Here is a 24338-nt window from a genome sequence, read left to right as displayed (position 1 = left end):
CCAGACTTTGTGTCTATTCAACATGTTAAATCCTTTTTTATCTGAAACAGCCTACTTTGTTCTCAAAGCTCTCAAAAACTAACTCACTGGACTCACTTCACCTTGTCGACGTTTAGACTCCGTTAACTTTCAGTCACTTTACTGGATTCTTCTTTAAATATAGCAACGCTCTGTAATGTTGTGTTCATTCTGTTTTGCTTTGTAATCTCGTTAACTCTCATACAGGCGATGAGCGCTTCAATTTAGAGATGAAATGATTAGTTGAGAGACAGAAAAATGTCTGCAAAAATGCCAAAAATACTTCCCAGATGTGTGTATTTGCTGGTTTTCTGGGTCTTATTTGGTGTTAAACCAAGGCTATGTTCACACTGCAGGCAAAAGTATCCCAAATATGATATTTTTGCTCATATGTGAATCTTTTCTGCGTTGGGCCACTTTCATATGTGGTCCAAATCAGATACAGGTCTCATTTTTTTAGACTAGATCAACGTTGGTCACAATTCTCCACAAAATAAAATTGAAATTTGTCTCTCTCCTCATCTTCATCCGCTCACAAATTCCCTGGCTTCCACTGAACTTCAACTGAAAGATTTAAACCGTACTTCGCCTCCATGTTTTATTCCCGTACAACAATGACTGTGACCTGTTCACATTGAAATCTTATGCAACATAGATAAATACATTTCTAACATAAATAATGTGGACAGCCAAATTTAAAAAACAACCTGAGCAATAAATCTGAATTGTGCAATAAGGCTTGCAGTGTGAATGTAGCCTTAATATCTTTGGTTTTTAACTGTTAGTCAAAGAAAATAAAGCTAATTGTGCTGGGCAATTATTAAAATACAAGTATGCGTACACTTATTTATTGCTGCTTCACACAGTCAGATGAAGAGTATTTTCTTTATTTTTTCATTTAATTATCCTGTCAGCCAATAATCTTGAAAGTAACTGTTCCAAACACAGTCGGTCCTATCATTCTAAAGCTTATAAAGCATACGGTCTACACTTGCTCTGTATGAAAACTCTCTGAGATAACTTCTGTTATGATTTGACTGAATCTAACTGAACTCAACTCACTTCAAACCTATAAAGTCTATGCACATGACATTACCATAATGCAGGAGTTGGAGCGGTTCACTCTTCCCTCGGTGACAAACACAAACATTCTGCATGAAAACGTGGCTACAATCCTAAAGAGCTGCGCTACAATGGACAGTAAATATATTCCCATACATACATTTATACTGACCGCTGCAGGCTGCCTGTAAAGCCAGAGAAGAGAAGCTTAATGGATCTTTTTTTTTTTCCATTTTGGATCAAGACAGTGGTTCTCAACCTTTTAGAGTCGCAACCCCCCCCATCCAGAATAATTGGTCTACTCAGTGATTCTATCTTAATTGCTTTTCAGCTGCTCTCTGTGCGATTGTTTAATACAAATAAGGTCCATTAACCTATTTCAATGACAACAGGCCTCCAACTCTCTGGTATGACAGCTGTCCTTAAATAAAGTTTATCATCATTATTCCCATTCACAGCAGCCAGTGGCGGTGAGGGGCTTGTACTAAAAAGTGGCATCTATGCATGATTTACAGACCCTGGGTTAAATAATTCAGATGTTTTAAATCAAATACAAATATGTTATAAATTCATGTTTCGGATTTTGGATTTGTCACTTCATTTGGCTGGAAAAGCATCAATACAACATGTAACGCCAGAATGCCATTTAGGCTAATCTGCAGCATTTCAGTTAACGCCGTTCTGTTGTAGCCCCACTTACTCACACAAACAAAAACAAAAAAGCCTTTTTAAAGTGCATCTTTGAGGCATAGAAAGCATCACATTGCCATTTAAGGAAAAACTTTTGAGAGGGTGAGAGGGTAGTGGACAGGGCGGATAAGCTCTCGTTAGGATGCCATCGTGGCTCTTACCGAAACCAGCCCCCGTCTCTGCCGCAGAGCGATGGCGGAGGACGAGGAAGCGGAGCGGAGTGAGGCTTTGCGCCCCAGCAGGCGTGCTGACACATGGCTGCCTGCCTGCCTCGCTCTCAGCTGCAGCGCCAAGGTCAGCCAGCCTCTCGTGTCAAAGTCCACCATGGAGCGCCGCCTCGGAGAGAAGAAAGAGAAACAGTTCAGCTGAGTTTTAATGCCGTAATTACACGAGAACATTTCTTTACGCTTAGCCTGTAGACGAGTATCCAAACCCCGAAAAAGATGCAAAATAAAATCATTCTGTTATTAGACTATGTAAAAAAAATCCCTCACTACAAGGTCCATTTCGTTGCTGTTCTAGAGCTTTTGGTCACATCACATGATCCTCATCTGCAGATTGAGTTTTCCTTTGAATTTCCATGTTTTTCTGAGCACTTTAAGTGTTTCTCAGCCATGTTGAAGATGATATGATAGCACTGAAAGCTGCAGAACAGCTACTAAATGGACCTTGTGGTGAGCTCTTTTTCTCAGTTGCTGTTTCCAAAGGTCAAGAATGAAGCCAAAGTGGATGAGAACTCCCTTAGAAGTGCACAGAACAAATCTAATCATCTACAATTCCATGACAACTGACATCGAAGTCCATCTGCTGACGAAGATCATCCGATATGCTTGAACGCTCCAGAACAGCTGCTAAACTGACCTCATTGTGAGATTGTTTTCACAGCTAATTCTCTCAAGAAAAGGTAGAATATTTACCTTGAAGTGGAGAAGTCCTGCGAACCTTTCAAAACAGCACATTCAAATGGTTTTAACTGATCACAGTTCAATTTCAAGTACAAGGTGTGCCACATAAAAACATGTTTAATTTTCATGAAACAGCTTCTGACATAGTGGAAAAAAACTAAAATATCTATTGTGGTCATTTAAAAAAAATCTTAAAATCTGGATTTTTTTTTTTTGGGGGGGGGGACATGAAAGAATTGTGCTTACTTGTCTTTCTACCACCACAACTACAAACCTTTAACTATCTCTCTCCAACTGCACAGACAGGTTCAATATTAATCACAATACGACTTCTTTCAAAGCTGAAGGCACCTGTGTGTTACCTTTTCTCGTCTATTCTTTCAAAATAGTCACTGCATGTTTTACGATGAACCGAAAGTAGAAAAATAAAGGGTGTGTCTTCTGACTCTAATATAAGGTAGTGGGAACGTTCCTTTTCGTAGGTCATATTCCTGATTTCAGAGAGCTGCTCTGACTGCCATCCCTCGAACACCGTCAGCGGTACGAGAGTCCTGACCACTGCAGGCGGCAGACTCGGATGCTCCCGCGCTAATCTTGAACTCAAACAGCTCAGACGGTGAAGAGGTTCGAGCTCCATGTCTTCGTGGCGAGTTCCGCTCCAAATGTACCAACGGGAGGAAGTCTCAATCTCGGTGGGCTCCGGAGCAGATGTTGTCCTCGATCACCGACGCTGCTCCCAGGTCAGCTCCAGAGGCAGATGTTGCTCATGGCCTGGCAGGTGGAGCTGCTCTCTGCAGGAGAGAGGTAGATCTTGCCACTGGGGCAGACGCACACCTCGTACACTGCCAGTTCCTGGGAGGCCTGAGTGGGCGACGCCGTGTAGATGCCGAGCGGGAGGCTACCCAGCTGAATGGTGTTGGCGTCTAAAAGTATCTGGGAGGGAAAAGAACATCAGAGACGCGCTGGAAGTCATTCAAATAACATCGCCGGAGGTGCCCTGAAGTGATGTATTACCAACTGGAACTGATAAATGAGTGTGGCAGTCAGTAAATACAATGCGACAGGTGGAGTGAAAGACAGCAGCACTGATCTGGTGAGCTAGGATAAGCAGTGAAGGAAATAAATCTCTCTATTAAACCGTTTGATTTGGAACATATACTAATAATTGCTCATTTTTAGCCATGCTCGCTGTAAGGGATGGCAATGTAAGTCGGCTGGGTCCGCCACTGGATTGGATGGATTACAGTGAAATCTCATTCAGACATTCGTGCCCCCCCCACTCCCCCTTCAGGATGAATTCTAATAACTTTGGCGAACCCTTAACTTTTTTTATCTGTTGCCACCATCTGGTTCAAATTTAAAATTTGTTCAATACTTTGCTTTACAACCAAATAAGCAACACAAAAAACATTGACATTCCCATCAGCCTCAGCGGTACTTTGTGTTTAGTGGTAATTAAAAAGATGGTGAACATGGGAAACATTATAGCTGCTATCAGTGTGTCATTGTTAGCATGGTGGCATACTGACGTTAGCATTTCATTCTTGTTAAATGAATAGTTATATGAACCTATTGTAGGTCAAAATTATTTACAAATAAATAACGGCATGAGAGAGGAACTCTACACCCCCTGCGTAACATCCTCACCTCTCCCTCTGTGGACTCCAGCTGCAGGTCCTTTCGCCCGCTGACCTTCAGCGGCCCCTTGGCTGCGCTCACTTCCACCCCTCTGGGAGCCTCCATGGTCAGGGTCCGCGTCGGAGACTCCAGCCTGATGAGAAAACGCGAGCTCAGAGATTCAGCGGGTGTGAGTTCATTGATCACTTCTGTTCGCACTTTCAGGATGTTTGCTTTATAGCAACTTTTGCCCTTCAGTACGATTTGACAGCTGATGCTACGAGATGTGTTCATGGATAAATTGATTGTTACTCAGTTCATAGTTTATGGTTATCCCTGTGTAATTACTTGTTTAGGGCAGGGTGATGAAATTCAATCATATTATTTGTTTCACAACAGACCCCAGGCAGAAAGGCATTTAAAAGTTAGTCAAAATGTTTGACGTTTCTTGAATTTCCCTCGGGATAAATAAAGTATCTATCTATCTATCTATCTATCTATCTATCTATCTATCTATCTATCTTTGAGAAAAAAAACCCATCTTATTGATATTTCTGTATGACTCCTGCAGCATAAATGTATTTTAGGTGTTAGTTATACCGACGACATCTCCACCTGTGGAATATTAAAGCTGCCGTTCATGTTTAAGCAGCTCTTCTCATTATTCTAATCCAGTATGGCTCCTAAACAGCCCATAATTGTACCAGCTGATTTTGACCTTCAGCAACACTGGGGCTAATGCAATTTGCATTTTCCTCCTGTGGACTATTTGTTTACACGGGGAAAGATAAGTGTGAGAGCCAATCAATGTGGAATTTGTTTTCATAACTCATAACCGTTTCAAATTGATCCCCCCCCCATCTTCCCCAAATCTGTTTTCAATGAATTTTAAATGGAAGACTTTAAGGAGCCATCTTGAAATCACTTAAATCTCCATACCCTCTGAAAGTGACACACATTTCGGATTATGCACTATTGGAATAAGGGGGAGGGGGAGAAAAGCAAATGAATTTCATCTGCATTTGAAAAGCCTCTTTGACTTTAAATCAGCTTTCAGTAGATACAGTTTGGAGAGGATCTGTGAAATGTGCCTTTGACCTGCGACTGGTTATGCCCTAGACCTGTGGAAAGAGATTGATGTCTGCTCGGTTGTTGTTTTCTTTTTACTCTTCCACAGCTATTTATTCTTTTCTCTCTTCTTTATTTTTGTTTTTCAGAGTAAAAATGTTTTTGTGGATAAGTGATAAGTGATTAATTCATTGTAAAAAATTGTTAGCATATTTTACTTTTTTAATTTTATTATTTTTAAAAAACATCCTCAGTCCATCTCCCATAGCAACACAACATTCCGTTTCTTCTCCCGACCCCCAGCCGTTCATTAGCGCGCCACAAGAATCTGTGTTCGAGTCCTCCTTAGCTTTCGCAATAATTATTTCTCAACCATCATCTGATTATCTGTGGCTTGGATTGACGAGTCATTAAAAGACCAATTTAAAACACTCTGCACTGAGCTGTGCAGTAAGAAGTTAGTGATATGTGATGCGTCTGTGATTGTTTCACTCCATTCTGTCACCACCCGCTGCGCCGCGCACACGCACACGCACACACAGCTTCGCTGATTCTGCCAGAAGACAAAGTGCTAAAATTTCAGAGAGTGCTTGTTTCAGCACAGTTCAAAATAAAGCATTAAATAAATTAAATTAAATTAAAAAATGTCTCTTGGATTTTATAACCATCTCAAACTGCTTCTATTTTCATGTACTGAACGCTTATGGCCTAGTTCCTGGGGCTCCAACAGCAGCATGAAGCCATTTCAACTTACTGCTGACGGGTAAACATTACATTACAAGTTAAATTAATATAATTTAAGATACATGGAACACATGAAATTTGTGAATCATTCAACTGCTGTTTCCACGGTGAAGAATGAATTCCTCTTTTAAAGCCAACAAGGACAGAAGTCTCGACAACTGAACAAACTAAATAGCATGCGGTATCATTGAGAGCCTCAGAGCAGCACCGAAAAATGTTGATTTGTAGATGGATATCTTTCAGTTCTGCTAACATATCGCCATTATATTAATTAAATATTAACTGTATGCTTGCCTGTAGAAAGATTCTCAGCTGCTATCCACTGCCTAGACTACTAATTTGGCTCTAACTCATGGAAAAAGGGGGACAGTGTTCACTTCTTTTCAGAAACCTCCTACGTGAATCTACAGTTACATTACCTGTCAGTCAACTTCTAGGAAATGGTTGGAAAACTGTGGGACCCGTAACGTGTTATTAAGACTATATTTAGTTTGTTTTTGAACATCACAATGTCCAAAAACTTTTAGTTTCCTGAACAAAAGCGCCATCTTTTCCCCCAGTAAGAAGCCAGTTGTTCCCTGAATATTTCAGGGCTTCTGGCTCCATCCAGAAAACTCTGATATGTAAAGCCCTCACTACAGATAACCTATGTGGTATTTGCAGTCATATCGGCTGTTGACGACAGGCTCTCTCCCATTCTCTGGGAAATCTGACCAGCTTTTCTTGCTGCATTCAGGTTGACCTTTACATCCACGGAAAGGTCATCGCATTGCAGAGCTGTACAGGACCAAATGTGCTGATGGCCATCTCTGAAGTCGCAGTCAATGAGGGGGGTTTTAAATACTGCATATCTACTGTGGTAGCTGAGGGGATTCCAAAAGGTGAAAGCCGAGTTTATTTTTATATTCCACTATCACATACAGTCTCTCAGTGGGGCTGTACAGTGTACAGACCCACAGCAGCACTTCCACACTGGGTACGTGTTCTCTAACTAGTCTGGGGCATAGAAAGCAATCTCAGTCTAAAAATACAGAACCTGAATAGCACTACCTTTGCAGTGACATCCGCCAGCAAAGCTAGATATATAATGAATATAACGAGCCTTCAGACTCGGCTTTACTTTACTTTACTTCACTCGACATTACTTAAAAAGGGCCAATTTGTCATTTTTATCTTTATGTTTATTCTGTTTTATCTAAATATTCTGTCTTCTTTCATTGCCCTCTGTGTCCTTTATATCTTGTCTTAATGCTTTTTGTTGTTTAAAAGTTGTAGACGAATAAACCTGCCTTGGCTTCCCCTATCAAGTGCAGGTTTATTGGGATATATCATCAAAGAGTTGGATGTACAAATGTAAAAAAAAGTTTTTGTGGTTCTTGGTTGAAGCCTGCTGAGTCCTGTTTTGATGGTATCATTTAAGACCGTACTATAGCTCAACCAATACAGGACTTTTAAGGCCAACATTAACTTAAATATTAGATACATCAAACATAAAAAACAATATGTTTAAACAAGCTCTTTATCCGTTGCGCAAGCTCGCATAAAACTATGAACATCAAGTAACGGCATGACATAAAACCATCCAGCCATCAACGTCTATCCATCAACGGTCAGCATCAAAACCTGAGAATCTTTTCTTTGTCTTTTATGACAGTTAATGTCATGTTTTTTGAGGTTTTGGACTGTTGGTGAAACAAAACGAGACATCTGAACAATACACAATAACAAAGAACCACCATATTTCCCTGCTGCAGCCAAAGCTAAAAAAGAAACAAAGAACACACTCAGGCTGCACAACATCTCAATCCCACAAAATTGTTGGGAGAAAAGTCTGACCAGAGCTAAGTGGGACCAAGAAGAGTTGTTCTGTTCTGCCTTTATCTTCTTAATGAACCTGTCACTCTCGCGTGGACACTGCCACTGCAGAGGCTGTCCTGAAAATTGTGCGGCTCAACTTGAGAGGAGTATGTGGCTGGCCGTGCTGCAAACAGACTTTAAACCTGAAGAGGAGGAGAGCTCTAGTAGCAGAAAGTTGCAGCGAAAAAAAATCAAATGAAAAGCTGTTTTCCTGCTCTCTGATACTGGGCCTGGAAATGTACCATGTGATGTCTGCAGTGTACAAGAGCAGAGAACCTTCAAATCCAGTCTGCCTTTGCTTATTAATGTCAAACTTGCCTCACTTCAGATTCCCATGTGCTTTTTAAGAAGTAGTTTTATATACAGCTTGCAAAAAAATTGCAAAAATTCTTTGTTCTTGACACGATTGAGACCTGGAGATTTTCTGTCGCAGTGATCAGACGTCCATCCACCATCCGTCCCCCATACACGTCAAGAGAATCGAAGTCTTTCTGAATGTGAACAAACTAGATGACAGGAGTATCACAGTGAAATCATCAGTGATACCACGTTGCAAACCGAGCTTCACAGCATTTATCACGCAGCTTCCCCCGGCCTGTTCAGATGGATTTGGGACATCAGGAATCAGAGCACCATCCTCTAGAGTGGGATACAAAATGATCCGATTATGTAATTGACAGAAATATTTTCATATTTAGGCCTGTAATTTCTGGTTGGAAGCTGCAGCTATTATCGCACTGAGTGGGCAGCCAAAAAAAAAAAAAAAAGAATCCTCTAAGGCAAATTTCCGGGAATTAACTATCTTGATTTCTTGTTCTCAAAAACCAGCACCGGAGGGGTATTTTGAGAGTGAAACTGAACCGCAGAGGTGACTGTCAGGTGAAGGAGCTGATCAGAGCCTGACAAGAGCTATGACTAAAAGGTAATGAAGCTGTGAGAAGCGAGCAGGACGTGACAAACTGACACGTCTCTCCTGCAGGACTATATCCACTTTATAACTGCACTGTCCTTGTTTTAGAGACCTCAACATGAAGGTCTCTATTCCTGATAGCTCCTCAGCACAAGTGCAATTATTCACGAGTCGCCATGCAGAGACACGTTTCCTAGTTTTTGGGGAGCACAGCTGACAGAGAGGATGGACTGAGGAGGAGAAAAAATAAAGTGAAATATAAGTCGTAGAGGGACCAAAACAACTAATGGACTATAAATCAGTCACTCTACTTAACTGTTAACCTCCTGCACTCCTGTCTTTGTATTATAAAATACACACTTCACTTAAAGCCAAAACAACTACTTGATTAATCTTTTAGTCAAGTGACAAAAAAATAAAGATTCTTGTGTTTTAGATTTGAAGACATCACCTCGGCGAGTGGGAAATTAGTAATTGTAATTGATTAATGGAGGAGATGATCATTAGCTGCAGCCCTACATTTCACACACTTTTTGCTGCGACAGAGGAAATAACAGACATAAGAGACCTTACCCACCATCCGATTTCGATTTCATTACATTTTTAATTGCAACTTTTTGTCTCCTGACTTCATGGTGAGCATTTTTCTGTCAATACAGTATCTCAGTACATTTTACAGTTTTCCTTGCATCATTTTGTGTATAATAAATGCTCATAATTTATATAATATTGTAGTTTTTTTTAAAGTCACCAATCTATACAATGCCTCTGTCCTTGTGCTTTATCTACTGCTAATAGTTAACTTGCACCAGCAATCCTTCATATAACAGTACCTCAATATTAAAACTGAGTCTACATGAAAACAAGACGCAAACCAAAAACTGGAAAAGGTTTGTGACGCACCCAAAATCCTGGTTTAGACCCACTTTAAGCATTTTGTATTATCCTGACATTAATGGGAACACAATCAAGTGAAATACAGTTTAAACTCAAGTGTTTTTAGAGTCTTCACATTTTTTAGACTTATTTGAGCACAATTATAGCATACGGCAAATATTTAAATAATGCGTGTTTGACCAGCACCTATACTGCTCTGCAGAGGATTAGTGGGTTTCCCATTGAATCTGCATCCCTCTGAAACAGCATTCAGCTGTTCTTGTGCAGAATAACCCAGTAGAAATATAAACCTGTACACCTACAGCTCACAAGCCTTAATAGGGTAAAACTACAGGAGAAAATGGAAGCAAACACTGACAATTAGGTGCACAAGTAAACTTTAAAACACTAAATGTAAAATGTGTAATTAAATGCCAATGGAATCATTATACTCAGTATATTCAGTTATTCGGAAGCAGCATGATGATGACAAATATAGACAAACTTGAGTGTGAGTGTACACAGATAAAGCGCTCGGGGAGAAGAACAGGTGCTTCAAAGAAAAGGAAGATCTCAGGTGGGTTTCTTTGATTTCGTCTCTGCTCTGTTCTTCTCCCAGATTACTGTTGGCATGCAGAGAAATAAAACACATCACAAAGAGGAAGATACTTCTTTAAAAGAGGAAAAGAAGGGCGACATGGACGTGAGCCAAGCCGTATCTGTACCGTCCAGAGAGGTTTACTGACAGGTGCCGAGTGGTTTGCAAAGAGGATTTGACTCACACTTTCAGGGTGGTGGGGAGATGGGTAATCTTTATTTCAGTAAGAATCAGTCTTTTTCTGGTACTGTCGCCCTCATTATACAGTGTGATGTCATCATATCGGATGATAAATTCGATTTACACTTGTGTAATCAATCAACAGGCTACTCCGGCTCATAATTTACTGTCTGGCTTTATAATGAAAAAGTGTCTGCTTTGGTACCATTAAAAGGAACCAGAGCTGAAAGAGAGTTGTCACAGGTAGTGCTGATTTTCTGCTCCATGACAGTGACTGGATCTTCATGTCAAATCATATTAAAGAGGAAGTAATCTGCCAGAAAAGGAAAAGAACTACTAACTGTACGGCCTGTCGTCTGACCATGTTGGAGGGCAAAAGTTTATAGTTGTTCCGAACTAACAAACTCGAAGGTGGAGATGCAATATTGTTTAAATATGGGAATAACTGCGCACATTTCACACAGATTCTCCCTGAAGCCATTTATAGTGTTGCATTCTTTTTTTACACATTGAAAGTTGTGTAAAAATACCATGTGGTCGGATTGTCGGTCAGACTTTCCTCTAATTTTTTCTTTTTTTCCAGGCTATTTTCAATGAAATTATCCAGATAAAGGGGTGGAAATCACTGTTTGGTTGAACTGATCACAACTGGCATATGAAACAGGTGACGACTGGTCGGCATGACTCTTTTTAATGAGTCCCAAATCGTGACGTTGAGAAGCTCTGGCCTAACTGCATTAAAAAAAAGCACAACGGTTCAATTTCAGGGGTTGGCAATCACCCCCTCCAATGGCTGAATGTAACTTGTCTCAAAACTCAGGTCTGAAATTGGATTGGGAAATAATATTAACATATTTTGTTCAGAGCACACAGGATGAATGCAAAAATGCTAAGGAGTCACTTTCTCAATTCATAGAAGTGATAGGGTCCATATAAAACCACATTTCTTTGACATACATGCAAGTTTATTTCCCTGAACTTTCCCTCTGATTATTGCTTATTAAGTCAAGAATATCTAAACTTATAGAGAAATACTTTTTTGGGGGGGGTTAAACTCTAGCCTGCTTTACTTTTTTAGAATTTACAAGCTTAAGAATTTAAATAATCAAACTCCCAATTTATGATACCTTACCTTGCGATAAGACAAATTACATCATTCAATAAAAATCTGAAACATAGAATTCTGAAAGTGAAATTCACAGCCAAGAACCATTACTATGCAGAGAATGTGGTTTGGGTAAAATGCAAATGAGAGGGGAAAAAAGACATCTAGGCATGTATTTAAACTGAACAAAATGTTGCTGGAAAGGTTGGAGTCTATCAAATTTACATTACATATAACCTTTGTTTCACTATATATTAACATATCACATGATATGGGGCAATCCCTTATTGATCCAACAACAATATAGTACCACTGCAGTAATGGCAGCCTGTGTACTTTGCCCACAGCCAAATTAGTCTATACACAGACGCTAAGAATGTAAAAAACAACATCATAATGATTTTAAAAAAAAATGTTGTTAGGCTTGAATTCATATCATTAATAGCCAACATGATTGAGTTTTCTCCATTTTGCTTTTTTTTAATACTACTGTATGAAGATTCTTTGACATGGCGTTTGGAAAATAAATTGGGTTTAGATAAAAGGAACATTTATTTAAAGTCCTGACAGTACAGTTTGTACATCTTGCTTTGCAGCTTGTTTGGAAATATTTCAGTGAGGGAAGCCAGTCATTTCTGAAGCAGCCTGAAAAAAAGATGGATTTTCTTTTTTAAATGTTGTTTGAAATATGATTTAAATGAAACCCCACAAACAGAATCAAACTTTGACAATGCGTAAATTAAACATCTTTGATCAAATATGCATTTAAATAGAGGAAAATCTGAATCCCATTGAAAGCAAACAACATGTTGGAGCTTTTTGAGGTTTTAACTGTCTCCCGTTCGGTTGCCTCTTGTTAAAATTTTGACCACATTGCAGATGGTCACCCCAGAGCTGAGCCTGTGTGTGTGTGTGTATGTGTGTGAGTCCTGTGTGTGTACGTGTGCTTGCTTTAAAGTGAACCTCATCAGTATTCCTCTCACTCTGGAGGAATTAGATGCCAGAACACTGCTTTTTCTGCCAACTTTGATCCCAGCGCTCCCTTCAGGACCAGTAAGGTGGACAACAAACCAAACTCGTTATAGCTCGTTAATGGACCGACACAGGGCTCAGAGCCTCAGGCGGAGTGCAGTGGGGATCACATGCACGGGCGTGTATGGGTCTAATAAGCATCTCAACCTTACCCACTTTCTCCATGCTCTCTCGATGCTTTAATCAATTCCTGACTGCTATAGAGAATAACTAACAAATTAGCTCATCCCTCGGCTGTGAAATTAATATAATGGTCAAATCTAGTTTTAAATTTGTGTGATAACGAGCCCTACCAGTAGTAGTTAACAGGACGGTGCTTGAGAATAATGATACTGGTAAATAATGGTTCCTGCCACGTGTTTTTTTTTTTTTTTTTTCACACAGCGTATGCATCGACTTTGAAATGCCATGGAACATTTATCATCATCATTTAAAGATCTTCATTTTAATTGAACAGGATATGAACATGTGACATTAAGCTTTAATGAATTTCTGTAAAGTCAATGAATATGAACTTACTTAAGGTCTTCAGAAGCCCTCGCCCGGATCAGGGGAGTTTCTACTGAATGTCCAAACACGGCGCCTTCTGAGCCTGCCGATAAAATGTACTGTTATGATTCACAAAAGTCCAGCCAACATTTACTGAGGCTTAGTATCAAACCTCAATACTTTTTTGGCACTCAGTATCAAAAACTCTTAGTTCAGTTCAAACGAACTCTGGAACTTCTCCTACTATGACGAGTCAAATGTCTGTAAAAAAAGGAATATTTTTTCTGCTCTGGTGTCCCAAAGAAGAGCTCTTGAAGAAACAGGCTATGAGCATCATTAGTCGAGACTGCTGGAACTCATATGTGATGACTGACAACTAAATACAAGACGGAGGGGACAGTCACTGTGTGGCCTCCACATTTCACTTTACTCACGTTTTAATGGGGAACTGCCAAAATACACACCTTTGTTTTCACTCCTTTTCCCTTTCTGGGAATATCCTTGCAATTAAAATTCAGATGCTCGTTACTATGGTTACCATCTCGATTGCTTTCCCGGCAGTCCCCGTGGTCAGCACATGGATCGCTGTCAATTTAACTTTAGCTTATGAATTCCCGCTTAAATTGTGCCATCACAAACGTACATGGTTAGTCTATTCTGAATTTAAAAGCAGGAATGAACAGCACTGCGATCCGTTTTTGAGTTCGCCCCAGAGTTCGATTGACAGCTTTCTCATCAGCCTCTTTACATCTATCAATAAAATTGAGGCTTCTGCGATATGCATATTGCACGTGGCCGCTTTTGCAATTTGCAGTCGTAAAGACAACATATAACATTTGATAAGTTTGGCTTTTGTTTTGTTTTGAACAGATTTACATTTCTCAGACATCAGTAGTAGAGAATAGAGAGTAGAGTATAAGTTGAGAGTACAGCATATTTTACCTGTGATGGTGAACTTTTCGGTTGTCATAATGACCTCCTCCTCATTTGCGGTGAACAGCAGTCTGCCTCCATCTTTACTTCGTACCTCCAGCCTCTGACACTGGGCCTCCACAGCTTCAGGTCCTGCAGAGAGAGAGAGAGAAACGTCCAAACTGGAGCTTCTGGCTTTCACCAAAAAAAAAAAAAACCCCACTACAAACACTGCTGATTGCACTTAAGCAAGGTGCTGGGCGCTGAGAACTCAACCTATTTGTATTGGTTTAGCATTGTTCAATATTTTATGAACATTTGCAGGACTACATTTATTTTAGTTTGATAATTAAAAAGGATTAAAGAACAGCTTTCCAGCTAAAAAGTTGTATTAGTCTGCACTGCTAACAATAATGTTCTTTTTGTAAATGATACTGTCAAATAAAGGTTGCCTTGTGTTTCTCTGGCCTTGCAAATCAGCTTTGGGAAACTATGTTTGGGCATGTAAGACTATTAGCAATCTGAAATACTGTGTGGAGTGCTTGCTCTGCAAATGAAAGGCGTCTAACAAAGCTGGATAAGCCATGCTTTTACAATGGATGAAGACAAATCAGTAATCTGTTCCGCTGGTGAGGAATATTAATTCCCGTTCTCCAGACTTTGGTGTTTTTCCAGATGTGCATGCAGAAACTTTTAACGTCTCCCTTTCTCGTGCTCCCCTCCTCTCTCTTCCATTAATCCACGGGCTGCGACGGCTGGGGAATTTAATTATTCTCGCCAAGTTTCATCTCATTCCAGACAAAATGCAGTTTCTACAAAAGCAGGCACTAATTTTCGGAGGAAGGTCAAGCGTGACCAAAAAGTGTCATATCACCAGTCTTGTCAAATCAGCATCAACTCTCAACTTATGTTGGCTAAGATCAATAGCTATTAATGTTAATAAGCAGGTCATTTGCTTTCCAGTGGTCATTAATCATGTAAATGACTTTGGTAATTTGGACTGACTGATGGTTAAACTTTCTGATAATAAGAAGAATCCATTGTCCTTTCAATAAGTGCATCAAAGGTTAGTGTCTGTAAGAGAAAAAAAAGTATTTTTAAAGGCACTGAGACGATTAAAGAGAGTTTAAAGATGAATTGTTGCGCTAATCTTGATTAAAGTCATTAACAAAATAAGATTGATCAGGCAATTTACAGCCAAGGCCAGATTAATCTACGATCACTTTTAAATAAGTTGTTTGTAGAAAGAGAAATAAAGGCGGAATCTAAGTGTAAATAAACCAGTAGCACATAACTTTAAGTGACACAAGGGCAAAAAAACAGTTCAACCACAGTTTAAACAACCGTTAGGCCACAAAATGATGTAACGGTACACAGTACGCATCTCCCATCAGCTGTTGAAGGCAAGTAGTGATTTATTATCCCAAATGAAATGGCTTCCCAATGAATGTTTACAGTAGTAAAAACTAAAGACTCACCCACTGTGAGCTGCCCAGTCAGCTGGCCTTGGTCGTTCCTGACGTTCATCGTTACGTTCTTTTCTGATCGCAAGACCAACAAGCTGTCCTAAGGGAAGCATGAATGGGGAAGGAGAAAGACAGAGAGGGCGACAAAGAAAGAATAAAAGAGAAAAATTTTATTAGGATCCTAAATCTGATATTGGGATCCCTTTAACGGGAGGGAGAACCTTAGCTTTGTGAATTCTAATTTGTTATGATCCCACTGGCTTATTTAAACTTGGGTCTTATTTTAGCCATCATTAGAGGTCTAAGCAGTGAAGCTTGCTGCCTTCTTGTTTTTCTCCACTAAAAGTGCTCGTACAGCAAAAACCGTAAGACCAAAAGTCACCAAAAGTTCACCCACTTCTCATTGACCTTAAAGTGGTGCTGTAACAATCAAGTTTACGTTATCTCAATTATCTTGAAAGCAGCTTGGTTTAGAGTCATTAGTCACCTTAAGTTGTTAAAGAAATGTCAATATGCCAATCCATTTCGATTTTACAAGCCCCATCAAAATAGGTACATTTGATAATAATAATTGTGTACCTACGTCAATGCAAAGAAGGCTGTATTGTAATATAAAAAACCCTTTCCAAGCGAATATTTCCTAGATATAAAACACTGAATTACACCACATTAAGACTAAAATGGAACGAATTAAAACTAAATTATCCAAGGATGAGTAATGAAGTGTAGGTAGAGTCTGAGGAGAAGGGGGTGGCAGGGTGGTTGAGCTGAAAATGTGTATTTTCCATCACTGACAGGCGTAGGTGTGTCCTTTCTTCACTGCAGACATTTTAACTCTGGACCTTTTCTACTTTCTGGCAGTTTTGCATTTTGCAAGTTTATGGCTGTTTGACATTTGAATGATGGCACACGTGTGTAACTGCGTGCATGCTGAAAAGGCTTGCGCTCCATGCAAACGGTTTTCCCTTTGTTTTGTAGAGATTCTAGTAGGCTGTGGATGTTTTGCAATATGATAACAGCATTGTTATCATATGCAGTAAATATGCAGTGAGGTACCCAGTAAATCCACCATACTAAGGGTTCATGTATGTATGCATGAGTCAGAGGCTTACAGCAGTGTTTGTGTACATAGCAGCAGTAACTGTGAAAATGCAGCTGCTGAAAGTATTGCTTCTTGATGTCTCTGGATCACATCTGCTTGACCAAACGTTTGATGTGCTGCAGCTTTGTTGTATATAATGTTAGTATACGCTCTAATTTAACTGTGTAATAATGATTGAGTGGGAATGAGTTTATTCTTATGACGAGTGGTGCTGAAAGCTTGGCGACATAATGAGGACTTGCACTCTTGGTTGATAACATGACAAATTTTTTTAGCTATAAATGCTCCACTATTACTGAGTGGTGTTTGTTGCATACAATTGGTTCATCAGTTTTATGTTGGTACTGAAAACAGCTACATTCTGTGTCTATACTTATGAGAAAGGTGAGAAGTAAACCAACAGTAAAGTTGCAAACTGTAAATCCAAAACAATGAGCTGAAAGATGCTAAAATGCACTGTAGAACTGAGGGGTGACAATTCTCTGTGGGTTCATTACCACGAATAACCCCTTTCACATTACACAGTCATTTGACCTATTGTAAACATAAAAGTATCAATGATAATGATTAATGATGATGTATAAAACATTTTTTAACCCAGCACAAAAGCGCACAGCTAACTCACTGATGGTGCACGCTGCTGTTGATTTGAACTCCCAACCCCCTTATATCTCACAATGTTCAGTTCATGTTAATGTTTCTTACTGTTGGATTATTTGTAATTAAAAGTGACATTTGTTATGCATTTAGTCATAGTTTCACATTTGAGCTAATAACTATGCTGTGATGCAGTCTAATAGGTTTGATTAACTTCATGCTCTCCCAAAAGAGGCGTTAAATTGTAGCAGATCAGCTCAAGTTTGTGCGGCGTGTAACTTTGCAGAGGTCAGTCGGTTCATTTTCATTCCCTGCTTGCTCCTCCCCAATAGAAATGTGCATCATGAATGGAGGTTTGCCAGAAAGCACAGCATCATGAAGAAAATTTGAGTTCCTCATTTGAAGTATCCCTTTAAAGACTTTATAGGTCTTAAACAGTTTCCTGGGGGGCCATGACTGAGATGCTCCTGCTCTCCTCAACACTTCTTTGGGATCACATAAAAGGCTTTTTAGTCACTGCGCCTGTTGAGGAAGGTCAAGTGCAGATCAGAGTGAATGCACATAAATGGAGCCCGTTGTTGAAGGTGCAGTGGGCCCCGTCAGACTGAAAAATTACCATGGCTGCTGTAAGGCAAAGGATGCTTCCCTGCATACAATGAATAACATCATAGCTGAAAGTAAGAGCACAGCGCACTGCTTCAATGAACTTGTTGAAAACAAAGTTACCTCATGTGATGCAAATATCTTTCTGAGTGTTAAATAAAATGCCTTTAAAGCATAGATAAAGAGCTCAGGGTTTAACTGTAATCCGAAACAAATATTTGCATAAATATATTTAAATTTTAATTATATTTGATTGTTGTGCTTGAGGCCTATTTGCATACTAAGCCGAACAAGTAAATATAATGAAGAAAACATGTCATAAGTTGAAAAGGTACGCCTATTAAGTCTTAATTTCCTCATTCAAATATCAAATCTTGCAGGAAGGCCCTTTGCATGCAGGGTATAGGCTGTTTTGGAACATGTTTTCAGGCATATTTAATATTTCTCATATTAAAAGGCCCCTGTATTTCAGTGTAATACTGTTAGCCAAATTAAATTGGTTCTAGCAAACTGGGTTTGAAGGATGTTCAGATCTCTGAGGCACTGCTGCAGCTGCAAAAAGCTTTGATTTTAAACTGTGAGAGTTAAACAAGTGGATGGCTTTAGCCCTCATCTGCAGACTTGAATTCAGAACTGGTGCTTACAATCATTTTTGTCGTGCATCTCCAGTGCAAGTAGGTGAGACTCAGTGAGGCGAAAGTTTCACCCCAATAAAGATACACCTGCATCTGATGCTATTTATAGATCATTTAGGGTCCTTGGGGAAAATAACGAGAGCCAACCGTCTGAACAGCTGAGATTTGATAAACTGTATCTGGGCAATGTGTTGCCTCATACCACATTGTTTTTCAGACTAAAGCAGAGAACTAAATTCACAGCAAAGATGCAATTTCAGGGTTTTTACTTCATTTAAAATGGCAATACTAGTGTCAACAGCAAGAGAATAATTGGAATACAACTATAAAGAGTTAAATGTTAAGATAATCAAAACTGGACAATTCTTTATTGGCCATTTCAATCCAATAAAACAGTACATTCTAGGTAATAACCACAGTCAAGTCAATTTTTCTTTAAAAAGTATATTATTGTATACACAAATCCCGCGACTGATTTGTGTGTTCCACCTTCTAGCAGCGCCGCCATTACTGTGGTGGCAAGTCGTAGTGACTCTATATGCTAAACTAATTCATGTTTTTTCTTTTCAGCTTCTCCAGATGTAATGTGTTTGCCATTTCTCTCAACCAAAAATTATATGTGGGTACAAACTAGTTTTTTTCACACTCGCAAGGAATAATAGAGTCTGTGTAACATTTAAACTGTGTAAGACTATGTCTGACATTGACCAAACAATCATGTTTACTCTCAACATTCATTCCAAACCTCGTCATTTTGCTCTACATTCAGCTCGTCCGCCCACATCTGTTAAAATTCTGCTGTGTTGAATAAAGCTCTGTTATGCAAGATCTGATTTTTAAAAAAAGGAAAAAAGCATTGTGGGAAACAGGATCAAATGTATTTATTGCCTCCAGAGACTTATGCTCACCAAAGATGTCAAAGTTAGGCATATACTTCCTGGCATATAGTCTCAAATTTGTAAATCAATAAAAAAAAAAAAAAGAAAAGGTGCAGGGATATTGGAAACTCCTCGTAACACTAAAAAAGGGGCAAAGGTCCCATTGATCACCTATTTTACAGATATCTCTGTTTCCAAGTGGAATGAGGAATGATGTGTCCACAGATTTTTGGAGCCTTACTGTACCATTTTATCTGCTTTTAGATTTTTATAATACTGCCAACTACAAAGCTGTTACTAAAACATCACTTTTAAGAGGAGGCTAAGAGCTTTTTGCAAACCAATTGTTCTATTAGTAACCATGCTGCGCAGGAGTCTGTGGAAAAAACCTTTTTTCCACCTTGCAGGAATTTATAAGTGGGCAGTCCAATAATACATTTAAAAGTTTAGTAGGGTAAACCCACCTGCAGTGTTTTTTTCCCAGAAATTCTGAAGGCTTTATAGCTCCAAATAAGAATCAGCAATAAAACATTGAATTGACTCAAAGAGATGGAAAAAGTGCTGCAGCCCCAACATCTTTATTGTATTGATCTTCCCAACCAGAGATTGGAAGGGTTTTCCAGTGTTACACTTAACTTGCTGAAATTTGATTTGCCAATTCATTCATAGGAGATCATGGGGATTTTCTGTTAAGTCTACGTAAAGATATAAGTTAAGTTATTGTAGGTTATTTAAAAGAAATGAACTGTACATATGTCACATTAACCACTTTAGAAATTGGCATTATTCATACTCATCCTATTTTAAAGACATTACCAAAATTATTCATTAGAGTGAATAGGGGCAGTACGGATGTTCAGGTTTGAGATGTATAAAAGGATGTCATCAGCATATAACGACGTCAATGGGAGATATTAGAGGCTTCTGTTTTATGCTAGCGTCCAATGTTTCATGATAACTAAAAAAGAAAAAGGGAGCGAGGGCTTTATTATTGTAAAAGGAGATTACTTTTTTATAATGCTGTCAGTTAAATGCGTTATTAACGGCGTTAACGCAAACCCATTTTAACGGCGTCAATTTTTTTTATCGCGAGATTAACGTTTGTTTAACTTTGTAGTTTTTTTCACATGCTGTTGCAACAACTAGTAACGTTAGAAAAAGTACAACACCACACCGGATCTAGCTAGACTGGAAACAAAACAACAGGCACGCCGCACACACTTGTTTAAGAGTAGTAGACGTTACGTTGGATGGCGAGCCCGAGACGCCGAAATGGATGCCAATAATATTCTGAATGGAAAGTTTACTTTTAAAAAGTTGCCAAATAAAGTTGACAAGACCAAAGTGATCTGTGTTTTGTCGCTGTGAACTGAGCTATCATCGCAGCACGTCCAGTCTGAAATACCACTTGATGGCCAAGCACACAGCTGATGCAAATTCTCCGCCCCCTCGTCAAAGCCAGGCGACAATGGATGATTTTTCAATAAAAACAACATTTGCACAAAGCAAGCCGATCCACTTTTCCATGTTGAAAAAAGCATTAAAATGAGAAAAATAGAAATCAAGGGATGTTTAGAATAGATAAAAATGTGCGATTAATTGCGATTAATTGCGAGTTAACTATGACATTAATGCAATTAATCACGATTAAATATTTTAATCGTTTGACAGCACTACTTTTTTATCTCATCCAAATTAACATCACTATCTGTACATTAATTGAATCTATTGAGAGCTTGGGTAAATTTACATTTTTTTTAACAATTTTCCATCGCTTCAAGATCCGGTTTGCTCTGTGATTGATATTGATGAAATTTTCATAAAATTCTGCAAAAAAATGTTTTTTTTCCAGGGTTCGTCAGTACAGTACCTTGAGGACCATAAAGCAGTCATGTTATTAAGTCAACCTGGTTTATGCTTTTTTTGTAGGGTATAGAAGCCTCCAAATATCAACTAAAGTTTACTGAGTATTCCACTGTTCTTAAATGAGCTTCTTTGGGGGCGGCCGTCTCAGACAGAATCTAAAGTAAATTTTGTGCTCAAGTTCGACTGGTGGACCTAGGATGCCCATGAAGGACATGTGTGACATGACTATTGTCTTCTTTAGGTGTGTTTCGTGGACGTTTCTTCATGGTAACCAAAGTTAGACAGGGATAGATGAACACCAGGGGTGCCCGTCGTAATGTAGAGGTGCATTCAAGTTGAAGACACCTGCTCACTGACATCAGATAGAGCCGATTTAAGGCTCGAGGACCCATTAAGCTGAGTGAACCTCTTGTAGACTGTGCTGTTCAGCATGTTTATCGCTGCCAGGACATCCTCATTGGTAGCTGGAATCAGGGCACTGGAAGCAGGGCACTGGAAGCATTAAATTTAGTTTCTAGTTCTCACTGGAATTTTCTTCTTTCTTGTCTCTTTCCTTTATCTGTTTTTTATTTATTTATTTTTAGAACATTATAAATGGTAAATGGACCTGTACTTGTATAGCGTCTTTCTAGTCTTCCAACCACTGAAAGCTTTTTTTACACTACATGCCACATTTGCCCTTTCAAACACATTCACTCAGTGATGGCAAAGCCCATCGAACAGAAACTAACGCATTCATACACATTCACACACCAATGCACAGCATCGGGAGCAATTTGATGTTCAGTGTCTTCCTTTAAGGACACTTCAACACATGGCGATAGGAGCCGGGGATTGTACCAACAACCTTTGCGATTAGTGGACGACCCACTCTGCATCCGAGCCACAGCCGCCCTGTATAAGTCATTTCAGACACAGGGAAATTAAATGTAATCTCTTTTTGGTGAGGTAAAAGGTGAAGTTGAGGTTGAGCTCCCCCAAAACATATGTACTCAATACAAAAGCAAACCGGAAACCCCCTTATGTTCTTTAATAAAGCAACAGATTGTAACTGGTCACGTGTCCAGATACAGTACACTTCAAAGGCTGCAGGCTAAACACTTGAGTGGCTGATTTTCTTTCTCTGAACACATTCAAGCAGAGAGGAGGAACTAATCAGTCAAATCAGCTCCCGTAATTATTAACATCAATAAAATACTCAGTGGTCCATGAGTAGAATTCACTAAATACATCAATTTAGAAAACACTAAAAACAACAAATCTGAGTGGACTGACCAATCTCCTAAATATGTATCACTGCTACTCATCGAATCTAATTTTACCTCCGTTGTCCTAATGTAGCAGCAGACATGATTACCCTAATGCATGTGAACAGAAGCTATTCCAAGACAAATCATTATACCCAAGACCCATGCCTCATTTGTGCATTGTGCAAATCTACCAGAAATCAAAACAATGCATTAGCGAGTAAAATATGACTTTTGCAAAAAGAAACAATTTCTCTTGCATTTTACTCTTGAACAAAACAGACACATAGTCTGTGTTAAAAAAACAACACTTAGTGGTAAAAATAAAACTTGAAAATAGACAAAATGACAATAAAAAGTTGAAAGCTGGAACGCAAAACAAAACTGAACAGTAGTAAGTGTAGTGACGTATCTAAGTGGATAGAAATGTAAAATTTTAATGTTCTAGAGCATCTGAAGCTTTGGCCAATAAATAGCCATTACTCCACTGTTGCCAGAAACCAAAATGTTCTACAGCCTCACTAAAGGCTCAAAAACAACATATTTGTAATTGAATAAGCATTACTTGATCCACCCTGTTTGAAGTTTCTGTGGAAGGAAAGTGAAAGTGGGTAAAGAAATGCCTGCCCAAACATTTCGTTTCACAAACACTTGAAATTTCACCTGCCAGAGGAACATTGCATCCATAATTTCAAGTCGGACACAGATTTTAAGCCTGAAATTATACCCGCTTTGTTGCTTTCAGGCGGGTGAAATTTCAAGTGTTGAACTGATTTCACAAGCCTGAAATTATAGTAGTATTGTGGCTTTCACAGGTGTAGGTGGAGCTGTCGTGTGGAAATTATCTGCTTGAAATTTTAAGTGTAAGCTGGATTTCAAACATTTGATATTAAGTTCGTTCCGCTGAATCTTTTTCATGGGCCCCATTATTGGCCTCTTTTTGCCATTAAATCCCGAGTGTGTTTGTGCGTGCTGTACCATCTGTAAAAGCTGACAGACGGATGGATGAATGGATGGATAGACGGACTGACAGACATGCATAGGGGAAGCCCCCAGGGCGAAGAAAAATAATATACGGAATATTCCATCCATCCATCTGTCAGATTTGACAGACAGCTCAGCAGAGGAATAACTGAAAGCTGCTGTAAAAAGAGACCAACATTAGTCACACATATTCAAACAATCATAACATTGAGTGTCTGTCGTCCAATTTACACTTGAACTTTCAAGCAGGAGTGCCACACAATGCCCATCATTTCACAAGTGTAAGCAACAATGGGGCTCTAATTTTTAAGTGCTTGAAATCAACTCTGCACTTGAAATTTCACCTGCCAGAGGCACACTGTTACCAAATCAGAGGTTTGGAGAGGCAGTTGTGACCGCCTGGGTTCACACTCTGCAGTGCACAGCAGGCAGGAAATGTGAAGCATCAACACTAAAGCAGTAGAGCCTGTACTTTGCCACGATAGTGTGGAAAATACATAAATTATATAATGAAGAATATAGTCGTATAGTATAAGTTGTAAACATATTGACATAATTGACCTTATATTGTTGACAGAGACAAACTTGTTAGCAAACAGTCTATTTACATTGTTATGAAGCAGATATTGAGTAACTTATAGAATCATGTTTCCAGTTACTCTGTAATTTTAAGTCAAATGTCCATTCTCTACTTAAGTCTACTTTGGTCTCTATCAACTCCTGAATGAAATAATCGGGTTTTTTAGCCACTAAATGCTCAATTATGTTCACCAGCTAGTCCATAACTTTGTCTGCTGTTCAGTGTTGGGAATGTAGCATACAGGTTGTTTATTAAGTTTTTGCCTAAAAACAACAACAACAACTGACTGCTGCCACTGGAAATTAAGCAGATGAGGG

At 39.1% G+C, this 24338-nt stretch overlaps 1 protein-coding gene across 2 annotated transcripts in view; it reads right to left on the bottom strand.

Moving 5' to 3' along the window:
• Positions 1-2774: 2774 nt before the first annotated feature.
• Positions 2775-24338, bottom strand: part of LOC127379286 (zeta-sarcoglycan-like) — a 37949-nt gene continuing 16385 nt past the window's right edge. Inside the window, exons 4-8 of one of the 2 annotated variants that reach the window (XM_051428696.1) lie at positions 15542-15629; positions 14094-14216; positions 13182-13254; positions 4323-4446; positions 2775-3608 (exon numbers count right to left, since the gene is read on the bottom strand). In XM_051428696.1, the coding sequence (XP_051284656.1) occupies positions 3417-3608; positions 4323-4446; positions 13182-13254; positions 14094-14216; positions 15542-15629 (600 nt within the window). In that variant the 3' untranslated portion in view covers positions 2775-3416. The remainder of the gene's footprint in view (positions 3609-4322; positions 4447-13181; positions 13255-14093; positions 14217-15541; positions 15630-24338) is intronic. The other variant, XM_051428697.1, reaches the window with a different exon arrangement.

Source organism: Dicentrarchus labrax, unplaced genomic scaffold (genome assembly GCF_905237075.1).
Source record: "Dicentrarchus labrax unplaced genomic scaffold, dlabrax2021, whole genome shotgun sequence".
NCBI lineage: Eukaryota > Metazoa > Chordata > Actinopteri > Moronidae > Dicentrarchus > Dicentrarchus labrax.
This window is presented reverse-complemented; position numbering and strand designations above follow the sequence as displayed.